A 12,782-nucleotide genomic window follows, 5' to 3' on the forward strand; every position below is an offset into this window, starting at 1 on the left:
AAATAATAATAAAATAATTTGTCCTAATTTAAATATTCAGAATTAGCAAAAACTTTGTTTCTTCACCCGAAACGTAAATCCTAAACTCATCATTATAAAAGAAGAAAGCTCTAAGTATCAGTGAAATGATCTGTAGGAGAAGAGGCAGCTGTTGTGCCAGTGAAATGCTGCGGCAGTCATACAGCTGAGTGCTGGAGGTGGTGAAGGATCATGTGTTGACAGCACTGTGCAAGCCGGATGGAAGCTGTCCTGTGCACTGTTGTAAGGAACTTGGAGGTCTCTTTCAGTAGCTTGTTGCCCATGCTAACACTCTGAGGCTTTTTTTGTGTATGTTTTTTCAGAGAACTTGTATTCTTAATAGCATGAAAGCAACAAACTCAGTGCAGTGCTGCTTGAGCTCTACTGGTGCTTCTGCGTGTCCCTGAAACAAATGAGTACAAATTCAAATTAACAGTGAATGTTCTTTGTGATGCAGCCTGGTGTACATCTTTTTGTTTTGGCTTACTTGGTTTGTGTGGGACAAGAATTTTCCATCTGCTGTTTTTTTGTGGATGTTTATGCCTTGTTTTTTGTTGTGTTGTCGTTTAAAAAATCAAAAGCCCAAACAAACAACTGGCTAAGAAGAGCTAAAGTGCTGAGACCTCTTTGAAGATTATGTAAAGGATTAGCCCACCAGTGAGGGAAACAAACGCTCTCAAATAAGAATGCCTCTTATAATTGATATTTTCTTATTTTTTTTCAAGATAAAAGAATGCTGCGGTACCCAGCCTTGTTTTAACACCTGGTGGTACTGCAAAGCTTACCTTGGAAAGACTTGTAGGTACCTGTGGTGCTCCCAGACCCTCATTGCCAAGGAGACTGAAGGTGTGTGTGTGATGCCTGCACTTCACAGCTGCTCACAGGTGCTGGGTGTTTCTGGCCTGTGTGTGGTCTCTTCAGGTGTCTCATCACTGTCTCATCACTGCTCAGCCTTGAGCTTCCCATTTTTAGATGGGGTCTCCTCCAAGCTTTTGTGCTGAGAGGAAGCCTTGGCTTCATCTGTTACCTTCTGTGGATCTCCCAATAAGATGAAAAGAAATTGAATTCATCTTAAGGTGTTACCTTGTGTGGGAGCTATGTGACTAGCTGTATCTGTTGAAACACAGATTTGCCTTTCTAGAAACACAACAGCTTTTATTAGTTTGCTAATGCCAGATTTTGTAGATTTCTTATTTTGCCATGAAAAAGCAGCACTGGCATTTATATTTGTGCTAGCAGTGTGACCTCCCTCTGACCCAGAACATCTCTTTGCACAGAGCCATGCAAGTCTGTAGTACTTTTATTTTTTTAAACAAGACATAGATTGTAACTTCATTTCATACTGTCTGGGGCTGTCCTTTTGTTTTCATGATGGGGTAGGGTAATGTTAAGGTTTATCTTAATACATGGCTTGTTTGGTCCTCAGCTTGGGAAAGTCCAGGGAAGCTGCATGCCCAGTGAAGCAGATAGTGTGTGACTAGGGCTCCTCAGTGCAATGGGTGCATGATGAATAAGTGAGAACCTAATTTCTTTCTTTTTTCTGGCTTCTGATAGTTTTGCTTTCTCTTAGCTTTCTGTTGTTGCCAGATAAACCTCTTTCCTTCTAACACTAGACGCATGCTGATGTTTCTGACCAATTATTTCACAGCATAGGTGCTCATCTGACCAGCCAGCCACCTCTTTTTCCAGTTAACATGTAATTCCTAGCAAATGTTAGTGCAAACTCAAAGGGGAATAAGGTGGATATTATTGTTTTGTGTGTTTTGGTAGGTACCGGGCTGAGCACTCAGTCATGATTTTTAATATTGCTGAGATTTTTCTATGTAATGATATGTAATGTGATTATGGAACATTAGATGGAATAATTAAACTCACCACCTACTTAACTGACCAAGACAGTCCGGGTGATGCACTTAATTGTACAGCATCTGTTACTTTGCATGCAGATGGTGTTCAGGCTTAATGAAAACACATGGCCCTAAGTCATGCCGAGTTTTCCCTGGGGTTTTCACAGGCATCTTTTTCATCAGTTATTTCACAAAAGCCATCTTAAGTTTCTTGTGAGCTCCTGATTCTTTTCTGTAAGCCGCTTCGTTCCAGAAAGAGCAGGTTGAGCATGCTTGAGCTGATGTGCAGGGGGGACAGCACTAAGCTCACTTTGCAGTCTTCTGTGATGAATGAGATGAGTGGAATGTGTCCACAACCATCTTCCTGGCAGGAGGAAATGGTATCTAGCTCATCTGGTGTGTGTAAATGGAATCTCTTCCATTACTGGAACCTTGCATACGGCGATTTCTCTTTCTCTGAATACCTTGTTACCTACTATTTTAATGTCTCCAGACACAAAGCTTGTGCTTTAAGGCAGTGATGCAAACTCTTAGCCACAATGACAAAGTATGTGGCATTATAAAACATTTATATTCCTGTACATCACTGCCTATTTTTAGCTGTGTAGTTTCTGTGAGTGAGTCATATTAGTCTGAACATTTTGCAGTGACTTGAATGTTAGTTTTCCCAATATTAGGAGGAGAACTGTAAAAGTTTTGGTGTTGGATTGTTGCGTGGTTCATTGGTTGGTTCTTTTCATTTGTTTCATGAATTTTCTTTAGTGGTTGGTGTTGAAAAGTCATTGTTGTCTTTGGCAAGCAGAGTATGTGGGACCTGTGTGAGTTTTCTTTTGTGGACTATAATGGGGTATTAGGAAAAGGCTCTTCTCTGAGGGAGTGTTCAGTCACTGGAATAGGCTTTCCATTGAAGTGGTCAGAGCACTAAACCTGTCAGAGTACAAGGAGCATCTTATGATTCTTACCCATATGGTTTCATTTTAGGCAATCCTGTGAGAAATGAGCAATTGAGCTTGATGATCCTTACAGGTGCCTTCAAATTTGAGATATTCTGTGATCCAGGAGGAAGCAAAGAAGAGACAGGAGTGCTCAGACCCTTCAAAACTGAAGTGGTCTTCAGTTCTTCTCCCAAGGCTTTGGGGAAATTCATAGACATTTTGGAATTCTGAAATGCTAAACTAAATAAAAATGTATATGTCTTTAGAAAGTAAGCAGTGGCAACAACTTGCAGAAATGTCTCTTTTCAAAAGATATCACTTTTTTTCTGTGCTGTAGCATAGACATATATAAAGTCAGCCCCTGCATGCAATTGATTTCTGTTTTCTCACCTGGGTCTCAAAAAGTACAGGTGAAGACATAATTTCATCTCTGAATTTATAGGTGAAGGTATCCTCTTCCTCCTTCATCAGTCTTGCTACAGTTGTTAGCTGTTAAATTGAAATTGGAATGTTTACAATGACAGAGCCAAGATTTGCCAAATGTGGATGATCCAGTTTTGGAACTGGAAAGAAATATTAAAGTAGTATTGGTATGTAATGTAGATAATATTTAATAAGCATGGAACTCCTGATTAAGGAATTACCATTTTGTAATGCCTGTATCAACATTTGAATGATTTTCCTATCCTGATCCATGTTTCCCCTGCAACTACCCTTCAACAAGCGTGGTATTGGCAATACTGTAGAGGGTTTCAGGAATTGTACAGAAATTGGTTATGCAATTAGAAAATGATAGTGAATCTTATTTGCAATGAACACCTGAAGACCTATTGCAGTGCTGCTTTGGTGGTGCAAAGTGAAGTACTCAAATCCTGATTGTGGTCAGAGTGCTTGTGGGAGGTCAGCTTGTGTTGGAACATACTGGCTGAGTTTTTAGTTGAGAGGTATGAGGCTTTTTATCTCAGGCAAGGATGGGTGTTGACACTTGATTTAGGGTTTAGGAGCTGCTAGCGAATCGTGGGTGTCTTAATCTCAGGCATTATTATGAATAAACTTGACTCATATTTTGGAAGGAGGTAGGCAACTTGGGGAAAGGTGGGGAATTGCATGTGGTAGTTCATTGCTTCTCTTGACTTTTATTTGGTGGGGTAAAAGACCAGCACAAGTATTTGCCTGTAGATTCTCTGTAGTGGTTTAATTATATTGCAGGCATGTGGGGCAGGGAGGAGAGGGTGAAAAGATAGAGCAGCTAATCCATACTGGATCATAAGAGACAAAACTGTTACTAAAGATGAGTGGCCTGTGTTCTCTGTTTTCACATGGCGTCTTATTTTTATGTAAGCAGCAGCCTAGGAGCGTGTGGAATAGGTGAGAACCAAGTTGCATAGCTGGTGAATGTAAGGGCTGCCGAGTTCTCTCCCACACAGCTAAAATGTGATTAATGAAAGGCTTGCACAACTTGTGCCACTGCAGCAGGGGGAAATCAGATTGAATGTGTGTGGCTGTTTTGCAAGGAATGGTTGGCTGAGAAAGGTGTAAAGGGATAACTCAGCCAGGGCTGGGTTGGGCTGGGCCAGGAATCATGTAGCAAGGGTTAGAGGGGTCTCCAGCCTGGAAGGTCCTCCCCTTCAAAAAGAAAGCACTTCATAATCAGTGAGCAATTCTTATGGGGAGACAGAGTAGAAGAAAAGGGAAGAAAGAAGTGAGTTGCTTTGTTGTGCTCAGTCACATTTTCCTTGCATAGCTTGGAGACCATGGTTAGCCAGGTGTTTTTGAGAGTCCATTAATCCCTTGGTGACAGGGAGCCTCTTCCAAGCAAACTCCAGGAATCTGTCTCACCAATGCTTGAGAAAGGTCAGGCCTTGGTAAGGACAGACCTGCCCTTTGTTAAGGAGCCAAGGGGAGTGTCAACTCCCTGTCACATCTGCTTCACCTTGTTTCCTCCAGTCTCCTGTGGCAAAGCACAACGTTCATTTCCGATGTAATCAGTTGCAGCAAATAATTGGTGTAATGAGAATTGTGGTTTCCAAGGTTCTGTTTAAAAAAATACAGCTACTTCCAGCTGCAGACTCAATTATGTAGTCACTCTTGGGCCTGCCTTACTAATCTCTTTTTACACTCACCTGTCCCACCCAGTTTTAGTGGAGCAACCACTTAAACAGATCGCAGCATGTGAGCCATGGCTGGAAGCACCTCTTCATAATGGGTGTCTTTATTTTCCTGAGAATATCTTCCTCAGATTCTTCGAGGGTGACCCATACTATAATTATTTTCCTGCAATCCTGGATGTTGAGTCCAGCCTCCCTTTAGGTAATATTCTGAAATTATACCTACAGATTGCAAGGCAGAAAAAATGTATATGAGAAATGCTTTGTGTTTTATTCAAAATTTGTTCACCACTGTCAGTGAAAGTAGTAAAATACTAGGTCTTCCCTTAGGTATCATTGGTTGGATTTTGTTGTGGGACAGAAAAATTACTTGTTGCCACAGATTATAGGAAGCATGACTGTAGCTCTCAAAACTGAAGCATGAGTTTCAAATAACACCATTTATTATTATTATTACTGTTATTGTTGTTATTATTATTGTGCTTTCCCTCAAAATCATAAAGCTTTGCAGAAAGCCAGAGATAATTTTTATACATATTAGAAGTTGCTCTGTGAGCAGAAAACAGGAGATACTCTAGGTCTGATAATTTGTTAAAACTTTGCAGATGAGTAATTCCTTCAGCAAAATATATCTGAATTTCTCTCAAGATAGGGATGGGAAAAGAATTCCCTGGTGCTGCATGGTAATTTTACCACTTTTCTGCAGGCTTTACAATAACACTTATCCCAGTGTGCTGTGGGTGGAGGGGTGGTGCTTCCCAGGGATCAGGAATTGGTATTAAGCAGCTTGCTTTGGTCCAAGGGACAACTGGAAACCAGTTCATGAAATGGCCTGTTTACCTGGAAGCTACTTTCTGTGGAAAAGAAGAAAACCTAGAAATGTACTTTCATAGGAGCAAGAATAACTGGTACAAAGCAGTTTTGTATACCTTCTGACTTCTTAATTAATTTGGGTTTTTTTGTTTCTCCTCTACACTTCCATCATAGTAGTTTACCCATAGTTATAAGTTAAAGACACAAATGGGCAAAGCAGGAATATTTTAAGGTTTAACAGGCCATGGAACAGCAGACCCATGGAAGTACATCTACTGGGCTCTGCAGGTTTGGCCATGTCTCTCCCTTGTTTAGCCAGATCCAAGTTTCTGGAGGAAACAAGCAGAGTCCTGTGGCCAAAGGGTGTCAGAGCAGATGGTCGTAATGCTCTCTTCTGATTTAAAATCTTAACAATTCTCACACAGACCAGTTGCTCTGTTTAAAATCGTGTAGGAGGGTGCTTTCTGATAGAATGGGAGCATGAAATCAGGCAGGAATGGGCGATGTAGAAGCTGTTGCCTACGGTGGAAGAGTGCCTGTTGTGGGCAGAAAAAAAGCTCAGTGGGAAGTAGCTCTCCTCTGCAGAGATTGAACAGAGGAAATGGCTGCTGCCCCAGCCTGAGGAAATTCTCATTCTTCCACTAAATTTTAGGAATATCAGGACAAGGTGGAGAAAGTTCAGTTTGTTGTAGTAGCTGAAGGGATGGGTTTTGTCCAAACTTGATTCTGGGGCTAAACTATTTGCGTTATTTTTGGCTGTAACTGCAGAGGGCTGGTGGGAGAGGAGGAAAATGAAACTTAGTTTCATTATTCTTGGACCGTGTTTAGTGTCTACTGAGTGCTCTTGAAAGTCCAAGTGACTGCTTCAAAGACGCCTGGAGAAAGGCTGGTTTTTGTGTGCTTAATGCAGAAGTGTACTGAGCAGGACTGCAGGTGTGTAAGAGCAGTTCTGTGATGATGCACAGAGCAGTTTCCTGCTCTGTGAAATTTTGTTCATATTTCATATCACGCCTGAGATGTGTAGCTGGCACTTTAAGTGGTCTGTCTAATATGGCTCTTGCAGCTGCTGAAAAACCTAGCAGAGCACTCTAGACCTGATCACACACTGCAAACTGTAGATCAGGGTAGGATACTCTGCAGAAATGCAAAGCTGTGAGGGGCAAGGGAAGAAAGGAGAGCTGGATCTTTGGCTGTGTTTAGGATGGGTTTGACAGACACCAGAGTGCAAGAATATAAGAGAGTGCCTTAAGAAGGTGAGCAACACATTGTCTGGGTAGGCTTCTGGTTGAATTTCAGTCTGATATGGGACTTAGAGGTTTGTGAATTTTTTTCTTAATAATTATTTATTCATTTCTCTTCCTTAAGTGATAGGATTAAGTTTATAGACATCTGAATGGCTAATTAAGCAGTGGCTTGCAAAGGGATAGAATGACAAAGATGAAATATCTGGATCTGAAAGTGTGATATCCAGTTAGTACTGTATGCTAATGTGATGCTTCTCTTTTAAAATATGAAAATGCGTTGGATTTTTTTTTTCCTTTATTTAAAAAGTAAAGGACCTCTTGGGTATTTGTATCAAGTGAGATAGGGAGACCAAAATAGAAATATGAAAAGTGTGTTTATGCAGAAAGTTGAAAAAGGAGCCCCAGAGCGACTAATCAGTAATCTGGATTGCATCTCTATGCTTTGTGTGCATGCACTGAGGTATTTTGCTTAATGTTTGTTTTCTGGAAGGTAAGGTATTTAAGTTGTAAAAATGAATACTGGACAGACTTGAAATTAACTTAACTGAATTTTTAATTATCAAAAAGTCTGGGAAAAAATAAACACCAATAAGACTAAAATGCTTGTTGTGATGCTTTTCTAAGTCATCATGCAATAAGTGTGGTTTGTTTTATTTTTTAAAAAAACTCTACATCTGTTTTACAGGAGAAACTATAGAAGGTCTTCGGGAGAACGATTATCTTCTGATTCATTCGTGTCGGCAGTGGACAACAATTACAGCTCACAGTCTGGAGGAGGGTCACTACGTCATAGGGCCAAAGATAGAAATCCCTGTACATTATGCAGGTAAAGCTAATGTTGACCTGAAATACAAATTCAAAAATAATTAATTTCCTGCCACTTATACTGATCATTATATTTGAGAGTGTGAAGCTAAGCCTCTCATGCCATTGTCTGTGAGTTAACTTTTTAGTAATGTTACAGAGCAAGAGATGCTTACTTGCAGGGCGGCTAAATAGATGTATTTCATTGAGCAACACATTGACATAACACGTAGCTGTGTAGAGGAATTGATTTCAATTTGAGCATAATGAGTTGCCAGCACTTCTCATGTGTGAATGTGGAGACACAAGTGTGAAAGTTTGAAATTGCCTTGAAATGTTTGGTCAAAGATGCAATAGATAGTATATTCAAGCCGGGGGGGATTTTCTGATGTTGCCATGTTAAACACCAGGGAGTCTTCATAATATTGCTGCAGTTTTAAACTAATGCTCCTCAGTAGTGCCTTGTCTATGCCTTCTTGAGTGATAGAGTAATACTGTTGTTCCAAGTAGCTATGATCCAACTAATCCATATTTATTTTATGATTTCAAATTATTTTTAATTTGCCAGGAAATTATTTTTAATACTTTTTTCTGCTGTTTAGTGTTCTTATTCACAAGCTGAACAGAACAATACAATGAGAGTGAGAAGTGCTTATCTTACAGGAGTAGATAGAAAACTTTTCAAAGCTGGAAAGTGTAAACTGAAAGAGCCATGGCTACAAAATAAAGATGCAGGCTTAGTGTTTTAATTAGTGTTCTGTATAAACAGTTATCAATTGAATAATGTGCTTGGCTCTGCTACAGTCACCTTTAAAACATTGTGCACAGAGGGTGTGCTGACTTGGACAAGACCTGGCTGAATTGTTTTGTGTCAGTCGCACCAGTGCGGCAGCTGCAGCAATCCACCCTATTCCAGTGATGAAAATTACACCACTTGCCTTCTTAGGTACTGTTTCTCCTTGCTGCTGGAATGTTACTCTTTCTAAGATATGTTTAAAAGCTGTGGTCTGATGGCATAGAGTGTCATAATGTATGTAGCTTTAAAACTCTATGAAGTTAAGTTTCTTGGGATAAATATTTTCTAGTGCTTATGCTTAGTAATGCTGATTTTTTTTTTTTTTTATTATTGCACCTCCTGGCTGCATAAGCTCCAGTGGTGTGGACAGATAAACACTTCACTTCCTTTGAACTGAATGCCATATTTAAAATCCCTACAGTGATTCCTGGAAGGAGAACAGAAAATAAAATGGTCAATGGCATAAAAGATCTTAAGGGATTTACTGAAGTCTTGGTTTGGTTCTTTATTTTTAAAGTTAACAAAGACATGCTAAGTAGTGTTTCCTGACTCTTCATGTTTCCATTCATTCATATCTTAAATTTACACAGACACCAGCAAAATAAAATTCTGTCCCCTGAGATACTGCAAAAGTATCAATGTGCTTTTCTTCCTGGCTTGTGTTAATGCAGGAAAAGAGGGTGTGTGTAGTTAGCAAAACATGTTTTGCCGTCAAAGAAAATTCCCTGCCACAAAACCCTTATTAATGAGATGAAAATACCTGAAAGTTCAGAAGCTTCCACCTAGCAAGGACACTTACTGAACACGAGATGAGCCAAAGGAACTTCACAAAAATGGTCTGCGCTAACTTGCAGAACCAGAGCATGTCTGGTGGGTTTGCCTCCATGTAGGGAGGGATGAATCTACACACGTGAAGGGTTAGTTAGCAATTTACTGCAGTTTGGCACTTGGATGCTAACATCTAAAAACAGTTAGAGGTGTCTTCCATAGCCTAAAGATTAACTTAGGTTAATCTTGTGCTGCTGTGGAGTACCATACCCAGGTCTGTGAGCTAGCACTGAGTGTGCTGTCAGTGCTGCCCTGTGCAGTGCCTCATGTTCTCTGCTCTTGGGATCCAGAACCCGCTGCTGCAGAGGCCAATTTAATAGAGCTGCCTAAACCAGCTTGCTGGGCTGGGTGCTGACCTGGGTTATAGGCCTGATTTTTGCATGGTTAAACTTTAAACTTCTGTCAGCTAAAATGTACTACCTACCAGAATGACCCTTAGCGATGGAATATAAGAGTTTATTGAAATGACTTTCAAGGTTTGTTTGTGCTTTAATAGAGTACCTTTTTTTTGTTCTTTAACCCTAGAAGAATTTCAATGTCACAAATTGCAACATGATTTTCATTGTAACAGTTGAGCAGGAAGAGACACTGAAACTGATTTTATTTTCCTGAGATTACAGTTTAAGTACCACAAAGTCATCACTCATATATATATGAGCATACAGTAAATCTTATTTTGCTGCTTTCTAAATCAGGTTGTGATACACTTATTAATCAGTAAAATAAAACAAATACAATAAAGCCTTACTAAAGAAGGGGAATGCTGTATTTTACATTTAAGTGGAATTTTATTACTAGAACCTGAGTTGTGCAGTCTTGCTGGTGGTGCTTTCCCCACTATGAAAGTGCTACCATGGTTGTTTCTTTTGGTGGCGGCAGACGTGATTAATTTTTGCTGTTCAAGATCATATATGAGAGCTGTTAGTGTAACCATTGTCTCTTGAATATTCTCTCCAGTCTGCTTCTCTTTAGAGTAAAAATTAAAGTTAATGTAGCATCAAGTTAAATTTTAATGTAATTAAAACCAATAACTAATGTGCTTTTGGCACTTAAAACAACAAAAGTCTTCACATGCATATGGAATGGAGAGCATATCAAAATTAATGTCCTGATAGTGCCCCATCTTGGCCTGAAAGAATGGGTTTCACTGGAGTCTGAGGTAAACCATCACAGCAGATGGACATTCACAGCAGGTGGACATTCCTTTGGTGGTTTTGTTTGCTTTCTTCAGGTACACAATTCACACTTGATACTTATAGGAAGGTCTTATCAGCACTTTCTCTGAACTAGTTATGTTTTGTTCCTGGTACTCTGATATCCTTAATTTCTACTCTAAAAGCAAGTGTGTGTTACCAATACCCTCCAGCTGATGTTAGATATTACTGTTACGTCTTGTTTAGGCAGCATGGTAACCATTACCTTGATAATTGTCTCCCCTGGTAGCCTCTGGAAAATACTGGTTTATGATCTCAATTTGGAAGATACAGGGCCTGTTGGTATTACACTTTGCTGTGCTGAATTACACTTTGCTGTGCTGCTGCTTGCCAAGAAGGATACTTTTCATTCTTCTGCAGAAGTTCTGCATAGTAAGGTGTGTCCCCGGACATGCTGGTGACCACATCTGTGACATAGTCTGTGATAACTGAAAGGCACTGAAGACACTCTCTCAGGGTTTTAATACTGTGGCTCTTGGGTGTTGTCTGATTCTTCTTGCGTTACTTTCCAGGACTTGACAGCTCAAAACTATCTTTCTGAGGATTCTGAGGTTTGTGTGTTTGTGTTTCTGAGGATTCATCAGCTCAAGCCACAGAGATGTTCTGCTCTGACTGTGAATGGCTTGGGTTCAGTCTGTTGTACATGCCTCTGCTACCTGGCCATAGTTGTTTGTGTGCAGATTATTGATGTGAAAGTGGATGATCAAGTTGGACGTGGTTGCTTAAAACCTGCTGCACAGGAAAAGTGGCACAGAAGGCTGTGGAGTGTGTGCATACTCCACCTACACAGTGCAGGCTTCTCTTTCAAAGGCCATGCTAGTGTTGGTAAGTGCATGCAATGAAAGAAAAAAGTACTTTGGGATGAATTGGCAGCATCCAGGTAATTTTGCCCCAAATACTCAATCCCATGTTTAATCAAATCATAACAGGACTTAATGTTGGGGTTTTTCAGGGCCTTATCGCTCTTGTTGCAACTGATGGTTCATTTTTTCAACTGTTTGGTTTTTTCCATTCTGAGAGGAAATCTGTTCCTTTGAGATGATATCTTAAAAAAAAGGACAAACACACAAGTGTAAAAATCTTTTACTTTTTCTGTAGTCTTTTACTCAGTTTTGCCCAGAGTTTGGAGGGAATGGCTCTTATGTCTCTGCTGCCATCTGTGCGCACAGAGGAGGCAACTAATAACAAAAGTATTTCTATAAAGATATTAGAAAGTAACACCCTATTCCAGGGTGTGCCACACTGTAGCACATCTGGGATGTTGAAAATACTCCTGTGAACTCACACCTCCCTACCACAGACTGACAGTGTGCAGTTGCTTATACAGAGTAATCACTGGTGCCCTGCTCTGGTTGCTTACTTAAGTGTACTGATAGCTTTTTTAATGTCTTTTAAATGAGGAAATATAAAACCTTGTAATGTGAACCTTCCACAGGTGGGGTGTTGGATAGGAGTGAGTCAGAAGGCCCTTCTCTGGTGCTGGAACTGGTGTACAACAAACACCCCACTGGAACCTGTTTCTGCGGGTTGGATTTGTTAATCACGGAGCAGGGCCTGCTCCTCCCCTGTCCTGCTAACACGGAGGAAGACGCTCTCTGCAAGTCTTCTCAGGAGTGAACTTGCCTTGGCAACAGGAGAGCAGGACAGCTCCCTGAGATTTGGCAACATGCAGCTGCAGAAGTTCTCTCTCAGGTCCAAAGGCATGGCTGCCTCCAAGGCACAGTTTGGCCATTTCTATAGGCTTATTGCTATCCACTCTGGAAGAGCCATCCCTTGGACACTGAGGGACGAGAGTATCTCCCAAGTTGTCTTGAGGTGATGACAGTGACAGCAGCTGCTCTTCCTCATTAGCCACCCTGAACCTGCTCCATCCTGGTTTAGGAGGTCTGGAAGTGCTCAGATTTTTCCTTCAGTGATGCTGTGCTCTCTTGTATGTTTATAATATGTTGGGTCTTCTGTAAGTTTGCTGTAGAGCTCTCTTCCTGGCCCTGGGGAGAAGAGCGAACATTAGACTGGCACGCATCCTTTGCTTGTCAGCATTATGGTTTCTGCTGCCAGCTTGTGTTACTTTGGGGACAGAGCCTGCTTAAGTTCATTTCAGACTCTCCACTCCCTCAGATGCAATTTAATGCTGTCTGCTGCTCAAGGAAAGTGGTGCTGGACAAAGAGCGCTTT

At 40.7% G+C, this 12,782-nt stretch overlaps 1 protein-coding gene across 1 annotated transcript in view; it reads left to right on the top strand.

The window, feature by feature from the left end:
- Positions 1–12,782, top strand: part of GAREM1 (GRB2 associated regulator of MAPK1 subtype 1) — a 100,866-nt gene that overhangs the window by 14,881 nt on the left and 73,203 nt on the right. The window contains exon 2 of the mRNA XM_021525726.2: positions 7,651–7,791. Coding sequence (XP_021381401.1) covers positions 7,651–7,791 — 141 coding nt within the window. The remainder of the gene's footprint in view (positions 1–7,650; positions 7,792–12,782) is intronic.

This window comes from Lonchura striata, chromosome 1, assembly GCF_046129695.1.
Source record: "Lonchura striata isolate bLonStr1 chromosome 1, bLonStr1.mat, whole genome shotgun sequence".
Lineage (NCBI taxonomy): Eukaryota > Metazoa > Chordata > Aves > Passeriformes > Estrildidae > Lonchura > Lonchura striata.